The 23,852-nt window shown below is 39.0% G+C and overlaps 1 protein-coding gene across 3 annotated transcripts in view; it reads right to left on the bottom strand.

Annotated features, from left to right (window-relative positions):
* The window catches only part of arhgef10la (Rho guanine nucleotide exchange factor (GEF) 10-like a), a 113,747-nt gene that overhangs the window by 7,815 nt on the left and 82,080 nt on the right, over nucleotides 1–23,852 (bottom strand). For all 3 annotated transcript variants that reach the window (XM_084929172.1, XM_084929170.1, XM_084929171.1), the window contains 5 exons: nucleotides 15,009–15,095; nucleotides 10,249–10,463; nucleotides 9,227–9,384; nucleotides 6,517–6,659; nucleotides 375–546 (listed from right to left, as the gene is read on the bottom strand). In XM_084929172.1, the coding sequence (XP_084785298.1) occupies nucleotides 375–546; nucleotides 6,517–6,659; nucleotides 9,227–9,384; nucleotides 10,249–10,463; nucleotides 15,009–15,095 (775 nt within the window). The remainder of the gene's footprint in view (nucleotides 1–374; nucleotides 547–6,516; nucleotides 6,660–9,226; nucleotides 9,385–10,248; nucleotides 10,464–15,008; nucleotides 15,096–23,852) is intronic.

The following is a 23,852-nucleotide window of genomic DNA, read 5'->3' as shown; positions in this document are numbered from 1 at the left end:
CAAAAAGAAAGTAAAATATTAACTCAAAAAGAGGATAGAGGGGAGGTGCATGTAGAGAAGAAGAGGTAAAATGGCACGATATTAAACAAGCATGGATTTGAAGAAAGGCAAGAATATTTTCAAAGTAATCCTATGTATAAAATCTTTAAGGCTGCCATTTTACTACTGCTTAGTGACATTAATCTTTTTTTTATTAATCCCTGTCATTCACCGAGAGACCCTATTATGGCTTTCCAGAGGCCCGAGATGGATACTTATCAGGTCAGTCTTGTGAGTGCAAGAAACCAAAGGAGAAGAGTATTTCTCTGCATTCTGGAGGAAAGCATCATGTCGTGCAATAAAGACAAAAACCAAAAAATTTAATAGGCATGTACCAGTGTTCTGGAGCGTTGAGCGTGTTGAGATGTTGATTTCCTGCAGAAGTTCCAACGTTTCAGTATGAAAGAGACGAATGGAGGAACCTTCTGAGAATGCCATCCACACCCCTCCACCAGCACACGCCATGTGTGCAACACTGACCAGCGGGTCTGGATGAACTTCAAACTTCTGTCAAACAAACAGTTATTTCTGTTACAACAACATGTCAAGAAAATGCAATCACCCATTTCATCAATAAATAATATAGAAAACATTTAGAAAACTGAAAGGTTAGCTCTCTCTGGATTCTCGTTCTGGTCTTTCAAACAACAGACATGACTTTTTCTCCACATAATGAGTGGACATCCAATATTGAGGCCTCGGTACAATATTTGCAAGATTTTCAGCATCAACTATAAAAATCCAGCTAAAATACAAAGTGAACCAGAGAAAAAATGACAACATTTTCAGTTAGCGTTCGAATTATTGTGGCATTCAATTCAAATTTCAAAGAGTGTAGTGTTCATTTTTTTGTTAAATATCTAAGATAACTGTCGTGGTTATATTACAACTCGATGAGGTCGAAGTAGAAGTCCCCTGAATAATATATTTAGTGTTGCTCTACAAATAAAGTCTAGCTGTCCCTCCTAATTTTGTAATTTAAAGAGTCACTGACACACGGGGCATGTTTTTGCATCATTCCCTTGGCTTCTATCATTTTAAGAGCACAATGGAAAAATAGTTTTGGGCACAGTCTTAATGAGTAGCTTGAAATAAATGCAATGAGCCTTATCATGGCAACACATACAGCCCCTGCGGTCTAAGGCGTGACAAGGGCTGCTTTGGGCATCATCTTGAAACTCATATCACTGTCAATGCACAAGTTGCATGAAGCTGGGCAATTAGTCAGTGAGAGTGACTCAGTATGGATGAGAATGCACCACCCACCCCAACCCAAGTGCACCGGCAGACAGGGATTACCACCTGTTTGTGTGCCCTTGCCAGTGGGTCCTCCTTTGTTTGAAATTAGGGAAAAGGAGAGAAGCCTTTGATGTGTTTTCCCTTTTAATTGACTCCTCAGCAGTGGGTGCCTGTTCCACTCGGGAAACAATATGCAGTGCATCTCTACGTTTTTCAAGTGCAGCCATCGAAAAATTAGATATCCATAATGACAAGGAAAATTTCACCTACAATAAGCCATTGCAATTCAAATATGTTGACACGTTTGGAGAGAAAAATTCTGTTGCACTGCATGTGATATATAAGTAATGCATTCCTCAATATCGAGCAAGGTGGCTCTAAAATGGACTTCCAGCTTGTCAATGGGTAACATACTGCGGCGGTAAGATGCCATCTTTCACTGCCATATGTGTGAAACCACCTGGATGGGATCCTGGAAAAACGAAACCAACACATCAGGCCCATCTGACGGGGCTACAAGGATTCTCAAAAAGTGCCTAAGAATATTTAAAATATTGATTTAATGTGTGTAATAAAATTTACAAAAGCATCGATTCACATTTCAGCCCGCACGGCAAAATCCATTCCATATTTCATCACACGTATACTGTAGATAAAACACAGTGAATGCCCATTGTGTTGTGTCAAATACGAGGTAAGTAAAAGCCACAGCTGTTGCCCCCAACCAACAACGTGGTATTAGTCTCCTGAATCCAACGCTGCTTACAGAGATGAGGTAGTCAGTGAAGCTTGACAGTAGTAATGTGCCCTTTCCACTCAGCTCGGCAGTGCCACACTAACAGCAACATCTCTCCTATATTCCTCCCACCAGCAGTGGGAAATAACAGCAGAGCTAAAGCCACAAACACTACAGCTGGTCTGAACAGCTCATTAGTCCTTCATTACACAGGGTGACAAGGTGTCTTTGTCCTTTTCTGAGTGCAAAGTCCACATCTTCACTCCAAGGGCGAAGGAGCTGAGTGGACGTGTGAGTGATAGGCGAAAGCAGGAAGAGTAAGAAATAGTAATGGGAAGAGGAAAGAACAAGGCCTGCCAGTCAGTATTGATCAAAGCCTGTATGCCCACGTATGTCCTACTTTGTTAAGGTCTGGTTATATGGGAGTGACTCAAACCTCCACAGACTGTTGGAGTTTGTGGAGCACTGTAATGATACTGAGACTGGATGTTGAGTGCCTGAAATAACGAAGCCAAGCTTGGCAGTTTTCGAGCAAAATGAAATTTGTGTATGAATCAAAACAAACAAACCGAGCTCTGTTTTACTATCATATTCAGATCCCCTACTGCGTGACAATCTACTAAATAAAAAATCCCTTGATTGGTTGAAATTTTCTTCATTTTCTAATCAATGAAGGCGTTTCAGAGTCCCGTCGCATTCAGCGTTCCTGCTGCTACCAAACCCTTTCCTCTGGCGTGATGTGAATGTAAACAGGGTTATAATTTTAGTAATTTTATGTTTTGGTTTGAGTGAAACAGTTTAATAACAAATAAAAACACTGTTCCCTCCACCCCGACACACACCTTTGTCTGTGTGTGTTTGGTGTAAATAGGGTTGGTCGGTGTGAACACGTCTCACGGCGTGACTGTAGCAATTGTATGTGAAGAGACACAGTGGGTGTGGCGGTGGGGGAAAGAGTTGGTGGCAATCCTTTTTAGGTCAAGAGGGGGGTATTTTTTTGTTGCAGTGCCAACTGAATAACATCTAGGTTGAGCTGTGTTAGTCTTAGACTGAATACAAGAAAACAAACAGCTGAGAATAACACAAAAGCACACTTCTTAAAGCTATATTTATTTTCATGGCCAGCAGGAGCGACTGCAAGGTCGACTGCATTAGAAAACGCTCCAACTTCTGACTTAAAATAATACATCAATAATTTTTTTCCTGATGAGCATGTGGTCTCAATCCTTACTTTTACATCTTCATTGACAAGTCACTTCCTAACCACGCAGCCCTTGCTGTCACGACCATTTCCAAAAAGTTGTAAAGTGAGGGCTTGCTGTGAGGTAGTTGATCACTCTTACTGAAAAGAAACAGCCTGATGGAGATGGATAACTCTCTAAAGCAGCACCTTTAGTCTCGCCACACTTTATCAACTCCACCAGTCTGAAGCTAGAAGATCTTAAACTGCATAGGAAAACCACAGAAACGGTCAGCACATTATTATAACCCTTTGAAAGCTGCATATGTAAACATTTAAGCATGTAAATGTTAGCGATAATCCGAATAGCGCATAGTTAGCTCTGCAACCTCTGAACATATTTTTGTAAATGAACACAAATATGGATTCACTTCTAAACCTTACAGAACTTCACAACCAACAAGTGAAGTCACGAGGGGTCTACACATTTCAAATTCAGTCTATGCATAAAACAGATGTGTGCCAAATTAGAGGTGTGATTAGTGGGAACTAATGCTGATCTTGGCAAGGATTGGATCTCTGCTTCTGTCTGAAAAAACATTTTAGCACCACTAACAACTCAGACGGCAACGGGCGTTCTGAGTAAAGCATTTTGATTAATATTGGCTAGATTAGCATGAAATTTTGCACCGACCTAGATGGATCCAAGAGGTTGAATCACAAATAACGATTAAATGATGATCTATTTTCATAAACAGGGAAAATCTGTTGAGGTTGGGTCATAAACTGTACTTTGTTTTTAGAGCTGAACAAGATAAACGGTGTGCTATCTGAGCATTGAGAATGTTGTCATTGTCATGCTAGTATTCGCATTTTGGTTAAAATAACACTCATCTTGTTTTCAGCTACAGATACAGCAGTGAAAAGTGCCATTTGGAGTCTCTTTGAACCACATAAAATATCTTTGTGTGACAAAACTGATAGCTGCTTCTGAATTTCTAAATGTGTTCTTTCTTCTATTATTGCTTTCCCCTTTCCTTACAAACATGGTATTTTTAAGCATTTGTCAGCACTATAATTTTCACGTACTCCACTGGGCTAGAGTGAATATAATTAAATAATACAAAGCTGAGAGTTCATACAATTTTGCAAGTGTTATGACAATCCTTTGGGGATCTGCTGAAGGCAATTTCAACACCATAGGAAGTATTTTCTTGTTTACCCAAACAGACTAAAAATGATATATTTAAATAACACTGTGCAGCCAAGGCCTTGATTGTGAACATTTAAAAAGACTCTCACGATGAGCAGCAGGGTGCATCAAATGAAACGGGGCACGTGTCCAGCAGAGTCACAGATAAATGATTCAGAAGTACAAATCTCACAAAGTGGTGAACATCCATGTGGGGAAACAATGAAGTGAAGTGGAATTGAGTCCATGACCCTTGAGCCTTGAACCAAGTCATATCTCTTCCTGCAGGTTCCAAATACTTCTTGTCTAGATCCTGGATATGCACCACAGCCCCTGTGAAGTCAGCCCTCTTGAGTCCATATTAGTGAGGAAGACAAGGTTAGCAAAGTAGTAACCAGAGCTGACCTGCTAAGCTCTGTGGGAGATACTGTGAACCAGAACTGCGTGGTCATTCAGCTGATTAAGCTTGTGTCTCTGGAGAAGTAGACTACGGGAAAAAAGGTGAAGGAATAAAAGGAGACACTAGCTCGACTCAGTCCTGTTTATGTGGATTTTGAAGCATGCTGAAAAAGCAGCTATTTTTGATTTGAATATCCAGATCTGTCACGTGATTTTTCTGAAAAAACCAAAAACAACACCTATAAAATGTATCTTATATAATTCTGATTTTTGAGGAAGATGTTTTTTTCCTCTACCTTTTGGGCAAATACATCAGCAGTTTTATGATAGGCATAGGGGGAACAAAAACATCAGTAATTGCAAATTGCAAAAGTGATGAAATGAAGGTGGTACATTTTCTACCGCTTTCTCCCCCCCGAAAATGTAACTCATTTACAATGAAAATGAAAAACACTTTTATATGAAATGAAATGAAGTGAATTCTCTTAATTGGTATTGTTTCTGTTTGTTAGTTGTTGTTGTTTTTTTTTTTTAAATTAAATTCAGCAATTAATTTTATATGTCATAAACTTTTATTTACCCAGGAAAGGTTGACTTGGTACACATGCTCATTTAAGCTAACACCCTGTCCAGTTATACAGCCACGTAGACTTACATCTGGGAGCTATAATTAAGCAGCAATGGTTTGCAGTTTTGCATCGGAATACCATATTAACATTACCCAGAAGAGTTTGTTTTATGTCATTCATTATTGTGTACCTCAGCTGGAGAAGTCACCCTGCTCTAAACCGCTAATGACGCGCTGTACAGAAGAACACCTTGGAGAATGACTACACGAAAAATGGAAACAATGACAAAGGCAACTAATTTTCTGGAGAGAATGGTACACATTCTGTGCTGCAACTTTGAGTGGCACAGAAAAATAAAACGTTTTTCTGAGCAAGAACTCCAACAAACACTGTATGACTCTACAAGGGGTCTGTGTCTCTGTCTATGCAGCAGCTCCAGGCAGTAAATCTTGATTACATCACAGATTAGAATGCTGGCTCTCTAAGATGGCTGCATAAATCTTCCCAGAAAATGAAAGGAGTGTAAGTTTGCATTTCTTCAAATGTTGCAGAAAACAAAAATAGAACAAAACCACTGTAATGTGGATTTTCACTGAACTCATTTATTTGCTCGCGTAACCTTTTGGAAAAAGTCAAAGATAATCTCTTTGAAGTTTATTTCTTAACCTGTTTTTAAACAGCGTCCACATTTCTTAATATGATAGGTAACTGTGATGAGATGCTAAATCTAGATGCAGTTGAAAATATAACATTAACTAATATTTCTTAGAACAAAATATTAACAGGGAACATAAACGGATGTTCTAACAACTGAATTTTAGCATGCAATAATTTCTCTTCTGTCATTGGCCATGTGGAAATGAGATTTCACACAGACAGGGAGTGACAACAGCTATCAGCTGCTATCAGCTCATCAGCTACTTGCTAGCTATATCTGACTTGTTTCAACCAAATACATTTCTCTTTGTTCTATGGGCTTTTTCATAATGCAGATTTACTATCAGCTGTGGAAATTCAACATTATTCAAATACCAACACTAAGTTTTGTGTTTTGCTCTGTTTTATTTAGTTTGAAGCAATGTAGAAAAATCACTGACTGTTTACATTTTAGCAGCTGTATACACTGCCAAACTGTATGTCCAGAGACAGTTTCTTTATTTACCTGTGTGTTGAAGCTAGATATTTCCATGACTGTGACAGAGTTCCCGCAGCTCGCCCACACTGAGTCGTCTAACACCAGCAGTGTCCGAACTGGCTCTGTACCCAGGCTTACACATCTATGGGATTTAGGGTCCCAAAGATCATCTGAGGAACAACAACAGTAACGAAATGAGAAAAAAGAAACAAACAAACACCACAATGCTCAAAACTACAACCAACATGTGAGAAACCCCTTAAAATCAGAAAAGGCTATTATCACAGCTAGCCTACAGTTATATTAATGCAGTCTGAACACATGCCCCGCTTCTGCTGGAGCCCTTTCACACTGAGTAAGGCAATTAAAGTCAATTCTTCCCACTTGTACCACAGCAAGTTAGCTTGGTGTTTATAACACAAAAAAATAAAAAAATAAATATAAATAGAGCTCTTTAACACTGTTGAGCAATTACGAAAGCTTCAGCGGAGAGGGTTCACCGAAGAGATTTGCTTTGTTTTTTTCATTCTATTGAACAACTGTGAGAGAACTACAGGTTGACTGAAGATTGTGGACTTCCATTTGAAATACCACACACTGTGTCTCACCACACATTGCGTCTCGCCACACACTGCGTAACGCCACACTGTGTAGAACAATGCTTACACCCTTGCCACCCATATCCCAACGAGCCTGGTGTACACTTTAGTGCATTTCCTAACATCTTTATCACCAGGTCTTTTGCCAATTAAAAAATAAAACAAAACAAAAAAACTGAAATTTTGGCTCTCGACACCTCATCCTCGTTCTTTGGTTCATCGGTGTGAAAATGAAGCAGAGTTTTAATCACGGGGCACACACTGTGGCTACCACAGAAGCACATTATAAAGTAAATTACATGAGAATTTCCTTTGCTATGCGTTAATGAAGCAAAATTAGAGAAGAGTGCATCCAACCATTTAATTAACATTTTGAATTGTTTATTTCTGCCTTTCAGTGCAGAATAGCTTTACAATGCCTTCTGACTTCCACAGGTTAATTGTTTGGCTTGTTATAAAGGTCATTTTTTTCACCTTTTCAAAATTCAATCTCGTAAATGTCCCTCTGGCCACTATCGCGAAGCAATGCCACGCCGTTACTTCTCTCTCTTTAACATATGGGCCAATCTTGTTGCAGTAAACCAAACTTCCCTCCCACGTTTTGTGTAATATTACCATCGCAAGAGTACATGATATTCAACATGCACTTCACAGTGAGATAAGCAGAAGCATGCTATTTATTGTCAACAGTTTATTAAATGTATTGACAAAGGTTTCAGCTGAAGCCTTGGTATATCCTGAATGCTGTAGACTCGTTTTCAGACAGCAACATCTAGTCAGGGGCATAAATCTCTAACAGATGTGCCGAACCCACAAACATTCCTGGGCAACCTCCAGAGCTCTTCTCCTGTCCTCTTGAATGAAATGAATAGTAATATTTAATCGGTATGCAGCAGCTTGGTGTAATTAATCATCTTTTCTGCTTGGGAGGAGAGAGGAGCACAAGAGGCAAGCCTGTTGACATACTGTGGCCAGGTAAAAGGAATCTGGTGATAGAGCTATTGTGCTCCTGCTGGCTGTGAAGACTGCAAAGCACTGCTGAGATGGTGTTAAGCCCCCTTGGCCTTTGCAATGCCTGACTAAACATGGCATGCCATCTACCACATGGTGTAGTGTTATTTTCATACTTTCAGCAGGTGTGAAAATCACTGGGAAAGGGAAGTGTAGCATACTGAGAAAAGTGATTCTATGGCAATAATTTCAAAACTAGTCCAAATATATATATATATATATATATATATATATATATATATATATTTGGACTAGATTTGAAATTATTGCCATAGGAGACATATATATATTACATAGATTAAATCATTTTTATTTTTAGATTATTTTATCTAAACACACACACACCAATTTGCAGACCAAATTAATAAAACAATTTACATTTGAATACAATAGATGTTTTATAAATACCTAATGAGAGAAAACAGCAAACCCATTTGTACTAATTATTTCACTGCTGGGAAAAATATTATTGTTGATTAACGATCCCCATTAGAAATCAACCATAAAATACTTTTTAGCCCATTTTGGTGTCACGTCTCATTAGGAGTTGACATCAGTGCCATGCAGGTGCCTATCTGTAGAGGCACAAAAAGACCTGAAATATGGGATGACCTCACATGAGTAAATAACCAACAAAGTAATCTAAATTTAATTTGTTGTTAAAAACAATGCTTTCTGCCTGTGTAATTGGGACTGTTTTGGAAAAACAACACACATTGATTTCATAAAGGAGAAAACCTCATTTGCCATCTCTACAGGATATACATGTTTAAAAAAAAAAAGAAAAAACAGCATTTTTGGCATTTATTTAATATAAATATGCATTTCTTTTCTTTTCTTTTTTTTTTTGCCTGTCCCATTTTGCTCTTTTGCCATCAGAATTATTGTCTAAAGGCAAAGAAAGATGCCCAACGGATATGCATTTATTTTCTGATGTCTTTATCATTTTATACCCATTACAAAGGGCAAACTACACCCAGTGTCAATGATACATCCTTAACTTCCTTAACTAGCACACAGACACACACACACACGCACACACACTCACAGACAGATAGCCACCCCTGACAGACACTAAACTATAGCCAATCAGTCTATGGAGCAAAGCAGCTTCAGGAGCACCTTACCACTGTTATTTCTTCCATAAACCATCATGGTCCCGTTCCGCAGTCCTGCAAACAGGAAGCGGGAGGAGTGCTTCAGGCAGAGCACAGGGCACCCCTCTGGGTGATGGAGGGTCAGTAAGCATTGTGCTGCAGTGTCCACACTGCCATAGACCAGCACTCTGTAAGAACAACAGCGGCACAAGCCAACGTGATAAATGAGCATCATTTGAAATGACAGAGTGGCTCATTTTCATGCAGTTTGATTTAAGAGTGCACGGAGCATTGAGTATGTGGGACTACTCCGTCTTTCTTGTGTTTGAAATGCCATCTGAACTTTGCTGCATCTTATTGTCTTCTCCAGGATGACAAATGCACATCACATTTGTTTCTTTCTGACTGAGAAAAAAATGTTAAGTCACATTGGAGCTGACAAGCTGTGCTAAAATGCTGAAATTGTGTGTTTTTTTTTTTATTTATTAGTTGTTATTATTTTATTATATCTTTTTTCCCCTTGCCCCAGAATAGACACTTACACTGAAAAGGAATATGTCAGCATAAACAAACTGCTGACATATCAGTTCCTATGCAAATGACTAACACTAACGTTAATAAAAATAACTAAATTTATAAACATAGGAGTTCTCTCTGTCTAAAACAACAACAACAATTTATGCACTGTAACTGTGACAGGGGACTGAGATTAAACCTATCCCCTATCTCACACAGTGAGGATCAGAAGGTTTATTATTTGAAAATGAAACAGTGATCTTAGCTAAAGTAGCGGTATTGATGCTGTGTTGAGGTTTCGTCTCTGATATCTTGCTTTGATGAAATACTGACAAGCAAATCTATACTGCTAGAAATCCCAGGGGACCATCACAGAGAATAATACAACAGATTATTTTAAAACAGAAGATGTCAGGTATACCCAAAGCCATTTCCTCCCTTATCTTTGAATTTGTGCTTTTTCTGTTACACTAAACATAGCTTTAAAAATTGGCCTTTTCTGACATTAAACCTCTCTTATATTTTGTGTCGCTCACCGGCCATCGTCTAATCCAACACAAATATTGGAGCCGATTGCCGAGGGTGTCTTATGAACTCCTGACTCCACTTCGTCAGTCGGGGAAGGTAGCGGGACATATTCTAGACATCGGACTGGAGAATCTACTTGCAGGCTTTTTACAGCCCGTGGGATGGGTCTGTTGAGGGAAAATATCTCTATCTGTCCTTGGGAACCTTCTGCTCCACCAGCCACCTGTAGAAAGGAAAAAACCTTGAGTGAAAAAGGTTGAGACCTCATGTTAAGCGGTACCAGTGGACTGAATCATAATGCCACGGATAATAAGCTATTTTGCTGAAAAAAGGACACCAGTAGCAGGGAGCACAACCGGAGCAGTTCTCTTAGATCACAATTTCAGTGTATGTTCACTGAAGGCAAGAGGATAGTATCATGATTAAACATTATCTACCTGACAACAATGTAGACCTAAAAAAATCGAACCAATTATCCTGTTAAAGCGTTCTGTTTGTAGCCCAAACTCACTCCCTTTTATATTCCTTAGCTATTAAATACCATTATATAATGGATTCACAATGTCATCGCCAGAACATCAAACAAATCTTAAAACTTGTGCGATCTTTTCATCAGTGAAGAACAGAGGGATCTGAAAGGCTTTGAGTTGTTTAATCATGATGGTTTTTGTTACTTTACAAGATCAAGTGACTGATCTATTGCAGGAGTCAGTTCATTACAAAGAAAAGAAAAATCATTTTCAATTAAATGTACTGACATCTGATATTAACAAGTCCAAGGTCACACTAAACATCTGAGACGCTGCTCTCAGTTCTAATATTCAGATATATACAAGGTTACAAACTGAGCTATTGACAGCTCAGTTTCATGGAGGCCCGATGTGGAGAAAGTTTTCACCAATCAATGACTGTAGATGTCGCCCACTTTGCTTGATGCTCCATAAATTTGTCATGCGTGGTGAAGCATCACCACCCATGACAAATTCCTCAAGGCGATTGACGCCCTGAGCTGTAGCTAAAAGTCTGCCTCAATAGAAGCTTGATATCCTGTGTACCACATTTTTACTGCGCATTTATTGGTCTGTGAGTAAGCCTGTCAAAACCAATGCTGAGAAAACTAAAAGGGCAGGAACCCTCCAACCTATCTCTGATGCAATTCCAATTAAGATGACATCGCTTTCATTCCTAAACAATTAAAGTGTCACTTTGAGTTTTCAATATGATTTCATTACTCCTGTGAGAAGCCAAGGTAGATGTACATACAAAACACAATGCTGTTCTTGGAAAAGAACACACACAGCAGCTTGCTGCGAGACAGCGAGGATTTATTCCCTGTATGAATCACATCGTGCGAATGTGACAGGAGCTAAATATAGTCTTTAGCTCTTCTCCTCCACGCTCACCCTTATTTGCATGCAATCATTTGTTTGATTTGTATCAGTGTGCAGAATCTGGACAGGAGCAATCCTTCGAGCTCTTGAGAATGAGCCAGAACAAATAATGCTCTGTTGCACAGGGTGAAACGACGATAGGGAGAACTTATCTTGCAGGAAGGAGCCCAAAAATGGCTTCAAAGGACTGTGGAAACAGAGCCAGAGGCCTAGACCCCTTCACCCTGCCTCTTACACAATTTAACATTCACACGTCCACTTGTACCTCCCAAAACCCAAACAGCCTTAGTTTAACCTATCCAGGGAATCTGTGGTGTCCACACAAAGACTTATTTAAAGGGACAGATACATTTGGAGTTATGCCCTGGAAAGAATCTTTGCCTTGGAGAAAGAAAAACAAACTTTCTCTGCCAGCATTAATGAGATTATTTTGCAAGCCGTGAGGAGGTGTGGGAGAGTGGTTATGATGGCACCCTCTCCTAAATTCTTTTCACCACACAGAATGCAAACCATGGGTCACTACATTGTTAATTTCCTCTGAAGCTGTTATATTTTTAAGTTTCTCATGTGCTATGAAAGGTAGCTTGTTGAATAGGTGCGTAAAGAAAACGCACAAAACCAGAATTCATTAGGCCTTTATCTAAAATGAGAAGTAGGAAGTTGGGGAAAGTGGGACAAGGAAGGTGAAGGCAAACAGGGAAACACTGGGGTATCAGTATGATTAGACACAATGTCATTACTCTGATCAAAGCACGCAGAAATCCCCATAGCCCATCTCACTTTAACATGATTAGTGTCATCCCTTATTTGACAAGCCTGCCAGGGAGGTAGAACCAACTGGAGGCGGAACACTCAGCCACTAATTATTCGTCCTGGTTCCTCAGGCCTTCACTATCTTTTTCTTTATTGGAAACCATCTTTTTGCTACACTTGGTACCATACTGTATGGAACAATCACCGTGATAGAAAAAAGAGGACCAGTGTATTTACTACTCAGGAGCTGCTTGTTCTGTCTGCAAGGTTGGTTTGCGTACTGTGCACTACTGCGTAAGCAGAATGCAAAGGAAATTCACTCCTGAGACTTTAATTCATAACAAAGCAAAATTACCTCCTGAATGGATTTTTGTTATAGAAAACATTCAACACAAAGGACTCTCAGTCCTTTAGTTTCCACAGGGAGATATTTTGAACTTATGGAAGAGCAATAAGTGTAAAAACAATTTAGAGTAGTTTTGTTTCCAAACAAAATTATAAATACGTCAAGAGATATAATTCCGTTTTTTACCGAGCAATGTTCCATCTGAGTAAACCCCAGCATTTTCTCTTTTGAAGCATACTTATATGATGCTCAAGAGAACTGAATGAGAAACTTGCACAATTTTAACTTTCATTGTTGGTGTGATTTGGACTTTCATTTGCAGTGGCCATTGTACATCATTTATTTATTTTCTTTCAGCAAATTGCATCAGTACATTAGTCATGATTTTCAACTTGGACATTTCACTCATTAAGATCTGATATGTCAGTCAAGTGTCCTGGTTTAAAATAGGCAGCATTAACACAGCACGCCCCAGATAGTTGATTCTGTTCAACAGGACGTAGCGTTTTCAGTGGGAGAAACGTTTCGTCACTCATCCAAGTGACTTCTGCAGTCACCTGGATGAGTGAGCATGCATCAAGACATTACTATGGCTTGCTTTTCAACTGTGGGAGAACCCAGAAGAAGAACCCAAAACAAGCACAGGAGAATAAGAACAAACCACATAGAAAACTTTTACTGTAAGGCAAAAGAAACTTACATTTTTAGCTTGAGCGTCACCAAAATTGGAATTTAGTCCCTAAATATTTGACTTAGAAATGAAACCTCTGATGCGATGACCTGAAAATGTTTCTAAATAACCGAGAATACGAAACGGCCCGCAAACCTTTGATGGTCACATACAAAATGCAGTTAGTTAACTGAAAAAGATTTCAATTCAGACACGGTAAAACTGGAACTTTGAAAGAAAACATTTAGACAATGTGGGTCAGCAGTTAGAGACCTGGGGAAGTTCCTGAAGTTTTAGAAGATCTGCAAATTTAACAAACTACGCCTACAGACGTCTAAGAAGGTCTGCAGATGTCCTTCTCACTCTGATTTGACAGAACAGATGGTTTCTATTTAATCAATACAACTGTTTCTTCTAGTCTAAAGCATTTCCATCTACATGTACAAAACCGCGTCTCACTGCATCGTTACAAGCATCAAACCAATCTTCTCTGAATGCCTAATTCAAATTCATGATTTATAAAAAGTACTCACAAAAACTGTGTGAACCAACTTCAGCTTTTTTAAATACATTAATCCCCCATGAAATGTTTATTTTACCTTATTTTAGGCCACTCTGCTCTAAAAAAAGTAGAAAGTTAGATCAGCCTGTTCTCCTTTAAACACTGATATCACAAGACCCTAAATGGTAATGGCACCATATCTCCTCCTCATCTGAGTGAGCATCCAGTCTTCTTTAGAATACCAACACAAAAGCAATTAAGCCTGAGACACTGAGCCATAGTCTGTCTCTTGGAGGGCCTGTACTTGATTTAACCACCCTTCTCCAAAAAGAAGGGGAAGAAAAAATTAAAACTGGAAGATTAATAGCAATAATAGATTGTCTGCATCATTCTAAATTCTCCCCGTCTTTGTAGATTCAGCTAAATTTCCACAAGTCCCGAGACACGATGCGATAGTCAGGCTCTGCAATTTTCCTCGCTCACCATGAAACGTTCTGCAGCAGTTACTCCACGGTAGCCTTTTTACAGAATGAATTCAGTTTTCAGGCGATATTTTGCAAAATGAAAAATGTTGCATATCCTGTTCTTAGCCTTGAGATAGATTTATTTATTCGCTCTTTAATGAATGAGAGGAAAATTTAGGAAGGACATTTAAATTGTCATGGTAATTGTGTGAAAAGCTTAAATAATCAGTACCAATAAAACAAGCATTCTTCTCCCTTGAGTTTAGCCAATGGACATTAAACAGCATCTGTGTGCTTATATACACTCCTGTACAGACGGTGACAAATTAAAGGAAAGCCAATATTCAAGCGTCAAGGTCACTGTGTGCTGCCAGAACTTTACTGAATGAAACACCTTTCCTGTAAAATCTACTCGCTGTTTTGATGATGATAGCACTATCTCCAATAGATGGCCAGTTTGGTGGAGATGTGGTTTTTAAGGTTATAGCCTAAAGCACTCCAGATGAGATCGCCCCTCTCAGGAACTAAATGTTTCATCACCACCATCAGATCTCTTCATTTTCAGAGTGAAGAGTTTGTTTTTTTACTTTAAATGCCTGTAATGTAATGTCTGCATGTGTGTATAAGGAAGATGTTACTTACCCAGAGGTATCCTTGAGGTAAGGATGTACTTGCTGCAGAGAAGCCCAACAGCGCACAATGAACAGGATTGTGGAGAGCAGCTTCAAGCTTTAAGAGACAAAAATGAATATTGCTTATATAATGTATTTATCACGGCTCCATAATATAACTTTTTTTTTCCTTTTACACTGACAGAACCTTGTTATATACTTTCCCACAAACATTACATATTACATTAATATTACATCATCACCCAATGCAAGTTTTACGCCACAGCTGCCCTAAATCATTTTTTATGTTTCTGGTTAATCCACCAGTATGTGCTAGCTTTTTAATAAAAATTATATTTTTAATGCTAAAACATAATTATTGTTATTGTTATCCATGAATTGTAAAATTCATTTAAAAAAAATCAGTAAAGCAAATCATTACTGTTTGATTAAAATGCCAAATTACAGTTATTTACTAGCTTTCCCATAAAAAAATAAAAAATAAAAATTGTTTTAGTGGTTGAATATCATGCTTGATTAATTTCTGGCTTTCTGGCATCAAAAGTGGTTTTGGAATGGATAAAGCAGACTAATATTATGCTTCTGGAAAGTTCTGCCCAAAGCCCAGACCTCAACCCTATTAGAAAAAATTAAGCTTAAAAGCTGGGGCTGTGCCAACGAAGAAAATAAATAAATTCTACCAACACCGCCAAAAAGAGTCGTCAAATGCCTAGCCAGGATTATGGAAGAAGCTTGTTGATGGCTACCAAAAATCATTTGGACGAGCTGGTTTTAATGAGACATTTAACCAAATATTGGTAGGGGTATATGTATACTTTTGACACAGTGCGTATTAGAGAAAAGCCAAGACAATTTCAAACTTGTTCATCCAATTCTTGCTTTTTTTATTTGCTAAAAGTTTTTTCTGTACAACTATATAACCTTTAAAAAAGAGCATTTGAAAGACATCCTGAAAAGGCCAAAATTACCATGATATCCATGCCCATGATGAGTATATGTAAACTTTATATATTCTTTTTACTCGTTTGCTGTTGAAATACTCATGAGTTGAATTCTAAGAACACTGACACAGAAAAACACAGCATTTTCCATGCAATGTCCTATTATTATATAACCAGCAGGTGTTAAATGTTACTTTGCATTCTGCTACCATTGGCAAGATCAAAAGAACAACACCAAAACAATGTTTGATGTTCCAGCTATTGTTGGAGGCAACTATTGGGGTTCTAGTTTAGTTTGAGCTTTCTTTATAAAAAATGATTGGATTTGTTACTTTTCAGTTTAGTTTTTTTCCTTTAGTGCCCTCAGCTCCCTTCTTATCAACTTATTCGCTCTATGAATTCTTTTGCTCAGTGCACTTTATACATTTTGTTTGGCAAACTTTGAAACACAAAAATAACAATTTAAACATAGAAGGCAAAGGCAGAAAAGTGAATCTCCTTATTATTTCCACGTGCAATAATTTTGCAAAGATTATTCCCTTAAAAAGCACCCGGGATTTAGTATAGCTGCTAACTTTACAATATTAACTTGTCAAACTTGAATGCACATTGATGTGAAAGACAAAGTACCTGTCAAAGTATTTATTATCAATACAAAAGAGCTAATAAGTTTTAAAAAAGTAAAATAAATCTAAAGTTATTTGACAGGTTGTAAATGAGACATTGACATTTGCAGTGTGGAGTCTATACCCCATCAAACCTCGAGCTTCTCTAACCTGCAGTCTGTCATATAGGAAATGATTACCATTTTACTGTATGACCGCTAAGGGTGGACTGTGTGACAGAGAGAACAGCTAATTGTGTGTTTTCGGGATGATGGGAAGTGACAGTGGGTAAGGTGCTGCTTTTGAGAATGGGAAGGGTGAGTGAAAGTGAACAGAGTGTCAACAATAAGAGCTGCGCGTCTTTAACTGTCGTCCTCTATGGCAGCAAGCATCAATCACAGGTAATTTATAGCCACCCTTGTCCAAGACCCTCCCTCTTTTCTCTCTTGTTGGGTGTGTTTGTAAACACTAAACAAAAAAATGGTAGTGGATAGCTCACGGCTCCCCTCATCTGCACTGCGAGGCTATTTCTCCACTCCCTCTGTGTCTCTCTCCATTTATTCAAATTCACCCCACAGATTCATGGCTGGTCCTCTCTATCAATCTTTCAGTCCCAATTTCCCATTTCTCTTGCACCGTTCATGCTCTTTTTATCCCTGCTTTTTTCTTCTTTATCCCTGCCTCCCCACCCCTTTTCCCCTTCTGCAAGCCCTCCGTCAAGAGCTGTGAAATGTTTTTTGATAGGTAATTAAGTGGCAGCCATAATAGGTATCCATATGGAAGCCCTGTGGTTAAGAGAAAGAGAGTGACGGTGGACCAGAGGGACTGGAACACTATAGCTTACGGTGCTGGCAGCACAATGGTGGTTGGAGTTTATCAGTCACCTGAGACCGGTAAGCATTGCAGGCCAATCTTCCCAGACCTAGATTACTTTCTGAGTTAGCAAAGTCAGTCTGGCAGTACAAATGGGAGCAGTATTCAAAAACAGGAACGTGCATTTGGATCATTCGGATAAAGAACTCATTTGTAAATGAAGAGGCTCCTTCCTTAATGAGTTATCCACCATTCGAAAAATTTGACGCCTACTCTTGTAAAAATGATTGCGGGTATAAAGAGGAAATCTCATTTTAGAATATTGTATAAGTAATTAGCTATTTGTTAATGACCCCTTATTATGCTTAAAATCTTAAACAGCACTTCTTTCCTTATAGGGCAATTATTTAATTCCACACAATCATGTGATAATTAGTGTGAGTCATATTTTCTATATTATCAATTTGAAATGAAGCTCTTCAACTGCTACATGAACAATTTGAGTGGAAATAGCTCACAAGGCCTGATATACACAAGGATACCAAGCCAAGGATAGATCTGGCTCCCATTAAAGTGCAGACAGTGACTATGATCGATACAGTAAACCACTGGTCCACTTATTGAAGTTCTTTAAGCAGCCAGTGGAAAGAGCACGGGTGAGCATAACAACAGAGCCTGTAAGACCACTTCTACCTGTGAATGTGCAAATTATATTGACAGGCACCTAGGAAATGTGAGCCTTCAGCTATGGCCATATCACTGGCAATCCCAATGCTAATACCGTATCAGTGAGGCCCCATTTAAAAATCAATAAGATCCAAGCCTTCTCAAAGTCTATTGTCAGTCTCGTTTATCGCACATTCTGCGTGTGTGTGCCTGCAGAGCTGTAGGTGTGAAGTTGAAAAGCTAACGCTATTCCCCTGCGCGGGAGGCAGGATGAGAGAGGAAGGTGAGCCTGTAAGCCAGCTGAGGGAGGGTTGATGGAAAACTTCAGGGAACACGGGGGAAGAAAAGGGAGGAAATGGGCAGGTGAGCTAATTAAAGCAAGATTTGTTGATGTGATGAGAGCGCGGCCTCCCAGCCGCTGGTTACCAATGAACAGAATAGGATAGAATAGCCCTTTATTGTCACCGTACATGTACAATGAAATTGTGGGTGCTCTGAGCCAGCTGTGCCAAAATAAAATAGAAATAGTAGACAGCGGGAATAAACAGCAAACAGGAGAAATATATACAATCAAGAGGGACATATACAAAAATAATAGAAAGGCACACGTTAGAGAACAAGTTGCAAAGTGCCCCACCCATTACCCCAAGACGGCGCCAGCCCAGATGCTGGCTCCAGGTGGCAATGGTAAGCACGGGAGCTTTGTTGTTTTTCTGAAAATAAATGTGAAACGTGTGTAATTAAATTACAATCCTACAGGGAAGAATGGATGGGACCATTTATTGTTATTGTCTTTTATTTACTGTGAAGATTTTGCCTAGTTGGTGTACACGCTGGTACAGCTCTTGGCTCTGTGCAACAACAACTGCAAATGCATGCAGTGGTAGAGAATGGTAGTGGTCTAATATGACAGGGAGGCACTTTAATGATTCATGCTTCTGGCTGTCAGACTGTCAGAACAGTGTTCCCTTGCAAAAGATGACTTCTCCAAATCCAATTAATGTTGTTATACTTCCCAAGGCTACTCAGGTGCACTGTTTTTCCTTACAGCAATGTTCCTCTGTAAGCACAGTGAAACCTGCTTTCAGATATGCGGGAGATTTACTACACGTGGGATTTTTGACAATTGCTTCCCGAAAAAAGTCCATGCATCATATTCACTAGGGTCCTATAATGTTATCAACAAGAAGATGAGACACGCTGCAGCCAGCGTTGCATTGTTTGGCCTCCACTACACTTATATATGCTTTATTGGAAAGAGAGCTTTATAGTCAATTATGATATATTGCCTTACTAGAAACTCCTGACCACACATTTCTGGACCTTTTTACGAGACAAAAAAAGTATTTGGAAACGCTATACACTGCACCATGGCCTTCTGAAAATCAAATAACAAATATTATCTCTTTAAATGGCATGCACAGAGAGGGCTGGGTGCTGTATATTACACCCAGAGAAAGCAAATATGGCTGTACTATTTTTTTCAGATTCCATAGTCACAGTGACTTCCCCCAATTCCACATACCAACAATCTTTTACACGCACTAACAAGCACTAATAGAAAACTTCCACTGTTTATTAACTGGTAATTGACTGGTGTTTGCGCTCCCTCCCCACTGCAACCCCACTGCCTAAGGCTACAGGCAGGATGGCCGCAGAGTGAATCGCCAGTCAGCCTGAAATTGCTTACATCCAAAGCCTTGCTACAGGTAATGCACACTAAACAAACCACAAATATAAGAGATTTTTCAAAGTTTCTGCTCAGATTATCAAGAAGGCAACCCTGACGCACGGGTATTTCTAAATAACACGATACTGACTTGGTTAACCACATTTTTTTTCGTCTTAATCTGACCTTTTATGTCAGTGTAGCACTGACAAGCGTGTCTTCTATTGAGCGTGCTCTCTACATCTAAACGTGCTCTAAACTTGTTCAGAGCCTGGTCCCGGTTGAGTAAGTGATTTCTAACCTTGCACAAAAATTCCCTTGAAACTCCTAATATATTGGATCTGTTCTGTGCTTGAACTAAAGTACAAAAAACAAATACGAAAATTACATTTTAAAAAAGAAAGTAAATCAGTGAGTATAGGTAAAAATTATTTACAGTGAGGTATACACAACGCAGTCTGAACACACACACAAACAAAGAAGAAAAAAATGCTACAAAGAAATTAAAGACAGATGGTGAGAGCTGAAAGAAACAAAAGACAAGGTGACATTTAGCAAATGTTCAGTGAGAATTTTTGACCAGAGTAATGGAGGAGGGGGAGGACAACCAGAGACAAGATTTCAACTACACAAAGTGAAAGCATGTAACAACTATGCCTCAAGGAGACACCTATGCTTTGTGTTTTTCTTTTTCAACGATTCAATTCTGCTGGTCAGCAGGTGGCACAACGGTCAAAATCCCATCAGTCCTTGGTCTGCTTTGCAGTTCTTTTTGACACTGACACACATAAAAAAACGAAACAATGATACAATCCAAAGGTTTGATTATCCCTTTATCTTTTTATCAATTTACAGAAGAATCCTTGTCTATTATCTAATTCTAAATTATGTACATTTTGGTTGTTGTCTAAGAAACTGAATTTTGAAAAAGAAACAAAAAAAAGATCATGACTACATTTGGAATAAAGGAACTCTGACCTCTGTCAACCTGTAGTTTTAATACCTCCAAGATCACACTGGCACACTTGAGGACAGTTTGGGTAATGTATTTGAACTACTTAATACCAACAGAGTGATGAGACAGTCCAGTCTGTTAGTTTTATTATTGTTTTTTTTAAGTAAGCAGAGGCTCCTTTTACACTACTGACTGTTGGGCTCATATTCAACAAGGCCATTCTGACAGGTACATATAGGGAAGAAGGGACATTGTTTTTGCACATTTTACCCAGAAACAGAGAAGAGCTGTGTAAATAAATTATTGGCACGGTGTAATGTGGCTATAGAAACAACTGAGATATTATTTTACTAATAGGGAAATCTATAAGTAAAAAAAAGTATATCATGAATATTTAATAACAATTGATGTTTTTTTTAATTGTGGCAGCAAAATTGAACAAAGACCTGCAGAGTTGCATGGAGTAATCTCTGAGGTTAGAGAGAGGTTACCTAAGATATTTATGTTCTTGCTTCTTCCTGCCATAAGAAAACTCGGGCTGAATCCCAAACATGGACATTATATCTTAGAACCTCTTCTCTATTCACTGGTAACTATTATATGCAAATCACAATTTGCTGTAACTAGTAAATTTTAACTAATAATAACTTTTTTAAAACTTATTTTTTTCTATTTAAAAGGGAAAAGTAAATGGAAGCTGAAACAGAGGTGATTCCGGTTCATGTTACCTTATTTGTACCTGCAGGCAGATTTTGTAAAGGTCAAAGAGTTGGTAAGACAAAACATTTCCATTGCACATACATGTAGAGTATACCATATGCGCACAAAATTTCACAAACATAGTGCTTGTGGGCAGTCACACTCTGAAGACATGACCATATGGCCACGGCAAAGTGTTGTTTGCTAATTATCACTCTTGCAATTTATCATAATCTGTCATGAACCTAATACAAAAGGACAACAGGATCAAAGCAGAAACTTGCTGTTAATGTTATGATTTCATGAGCTAGATGTCACCCTGTGATTTAAATTCCACTAGCATCAACAAGCAGAGATCAAAGGGCCAACCACCTGCTGTGCTTGCAGGCCTGCGTTACACTCAGAATATTCAAAGTCATTGGAAGACAATAAGATTAAACCATCTGCACAAGAAGGCTGAGTAGACAACCTGATTTTTAACTCTTGATAGGTCCGTATCGGGCCTTTTAGAGGTGGTTAGGACTTGCTGCAAAACCATATGGCTATCAGCTTATTATTAAAACTGGCTCAGGACATTTCCTCCAATTTAATAACCACTGTCTGTACAGTAACGATTCCCTGTCTCCCCTGGCTATGCCACAGATCATATCAGCAATAAGTGGAATGAAGCTGGAGAGTGGTTTTGCATATCTCTGCTCAAAGCCACAGCCTGACATTGGTAGGACATTACAAACTCATATTCATGACTCGACTGAGATTTTATTCCTCGTGTCCTTCACCGCTCCTGGCTGAACGATTGCAACACGCTCAACAAATGTGATGCAAATTCGCTGTGTCGCTATGCCCCCTCTTCACAGATACACACACACGGATCCACACACCCACACCGCTGACTCCTGCGGCCATGGCAGTTCCAACTCTGGATGAAAGCGGCTGTACTGCCCCTGCATTAATGGGTTCAAAAGAGGACTACGGGCTACTGTGTATTCAATCACTTCCTCCATCTTCCCTTCCCTTTTGCCAGAGACAGGAGATATCCGTACTGGGTCCAAACAAGCTTGGGATCTTTACTCACCTCAAACACAGAAACTGACACAACTGTGTGTCAACATGGGGTCCCAGATGAAACCCTGGGCATAAGACTGGACAGGGCTTTCTATAATCCTTAATATCAGATGGCAGGAAATGCAGAACAAAGGGAACCTTGGTGCCAGCTCAGTCCTAGCCATTTGGTGGCTGTAACACTTTTGCCAAGGAAGCTCTGCACATCAAGGAGTACCTCCCAAATTTGAATGTGGCCCTTACAATCCTTGGACACTAAATCTATGGTGGCCTCTTTGGCATAACATAAAACAAACATAAATCTTTGGTTCTTAAACAGGACTTCAAGCACCATAGGTTAGGCCAGTTGTCTCAATTTTTCTTCTTCTTCTGTTACTTTTGATGAACATATAATTTTCTAACCATGATGTGATGATCTTAGATTGGTTAGCCTTCTTTCATGACTGAACTGAACGGCAAATTCATGAGTTTCCACAGTAATTAAATGAATTGAAGAAACATTCTGAAAAACCTGAAAGCTAAAAGTAATCCTGGTGTTTGCACCTTCATAAAGAGAGATCAGAATGCAAAGACAGCCTATCCTTAAAAAGCTTACCAGTGGCCAACAACAATAAATTAAGCAGAATTCAGAGCAGTAGCTCTGCATGTCTTAAAAATATGAAGCAGGAACACTAATTAGACGAACTGGAAAAGCAATATAAGGAGAGAAGCTATCACTGCAATAGACAGGACTTGTTTAGCACAATAGGAACTCAAAGACAAGACGGCCTTCATCCCTTTCCTTTTGACTCAATACAGCTTTTTCCTATCATCCTTTCCACATTGATGTATAATCACAGAGGAAAATGTGACCAAATTAACACATTTAGCAGATCTGCAGGATTTCCCTTCTGGGTACATAATTTGTTCCTGCATGCTATCTTGACAAGTACAGAGCGAGCAGAAACCCAGGGCCCGAGAAGGAGAACTCCACTCTGAGGCATTGCTAGAGTGTCTATGATTCACTGTAATTAGTATGTTAGCTGTCACAGCAACGGATCAGGCCCTTCGCAAATGACCTCACTGTCAAGCAGGGGTGTGGCTGCTCTATTCACATTTATACAGACACTGCACTGCCCTCTTTTGGAAAGGAGATTGCTAGGAGGAAAGCAGAGGAAAGTGAACATTGCAAAGCCTTTAACTAGTTTACAAAGACTATGCACAGCATGTGTAAATAATAAGAAAACTGAAAATGCATCCAGTGAAAGACTCTTGCTCCGCAGCACTAACTGTGACAGCAAGACCACCGCAATCCATTCACTACACTATAAATTAAAAATTTCAAATCCTTTTCACTGTTCCTAGTTCCAGCTGTTTAGCAAATTAATTAAAAGCTTAGATACGCAGGCGGTAATGATGACATGATTATTTTAACATGCAGGTACTAAAAAAGCCTTTCAGAGTT

The sequence above is a fragment of the Perissodus microlepis genome, chromosome 5, assembly GCF_051167445.1.
Source record: "Perissodus microlepis isolate ML-2025 ecotype Zambia chromosome 5, ASM5116744v1, whole genome shotgun sequence".
NCBI lineage: Eukaryota > Metazoa > Chordata > Actinopteri > Cichliformes > Cichlidae > Perissodus > Perissodus microlepis.
Note: the sequence above shows the minus strand (reverse complement) of the source record. Positions and strands in the feature narration are given on the sequence as shown.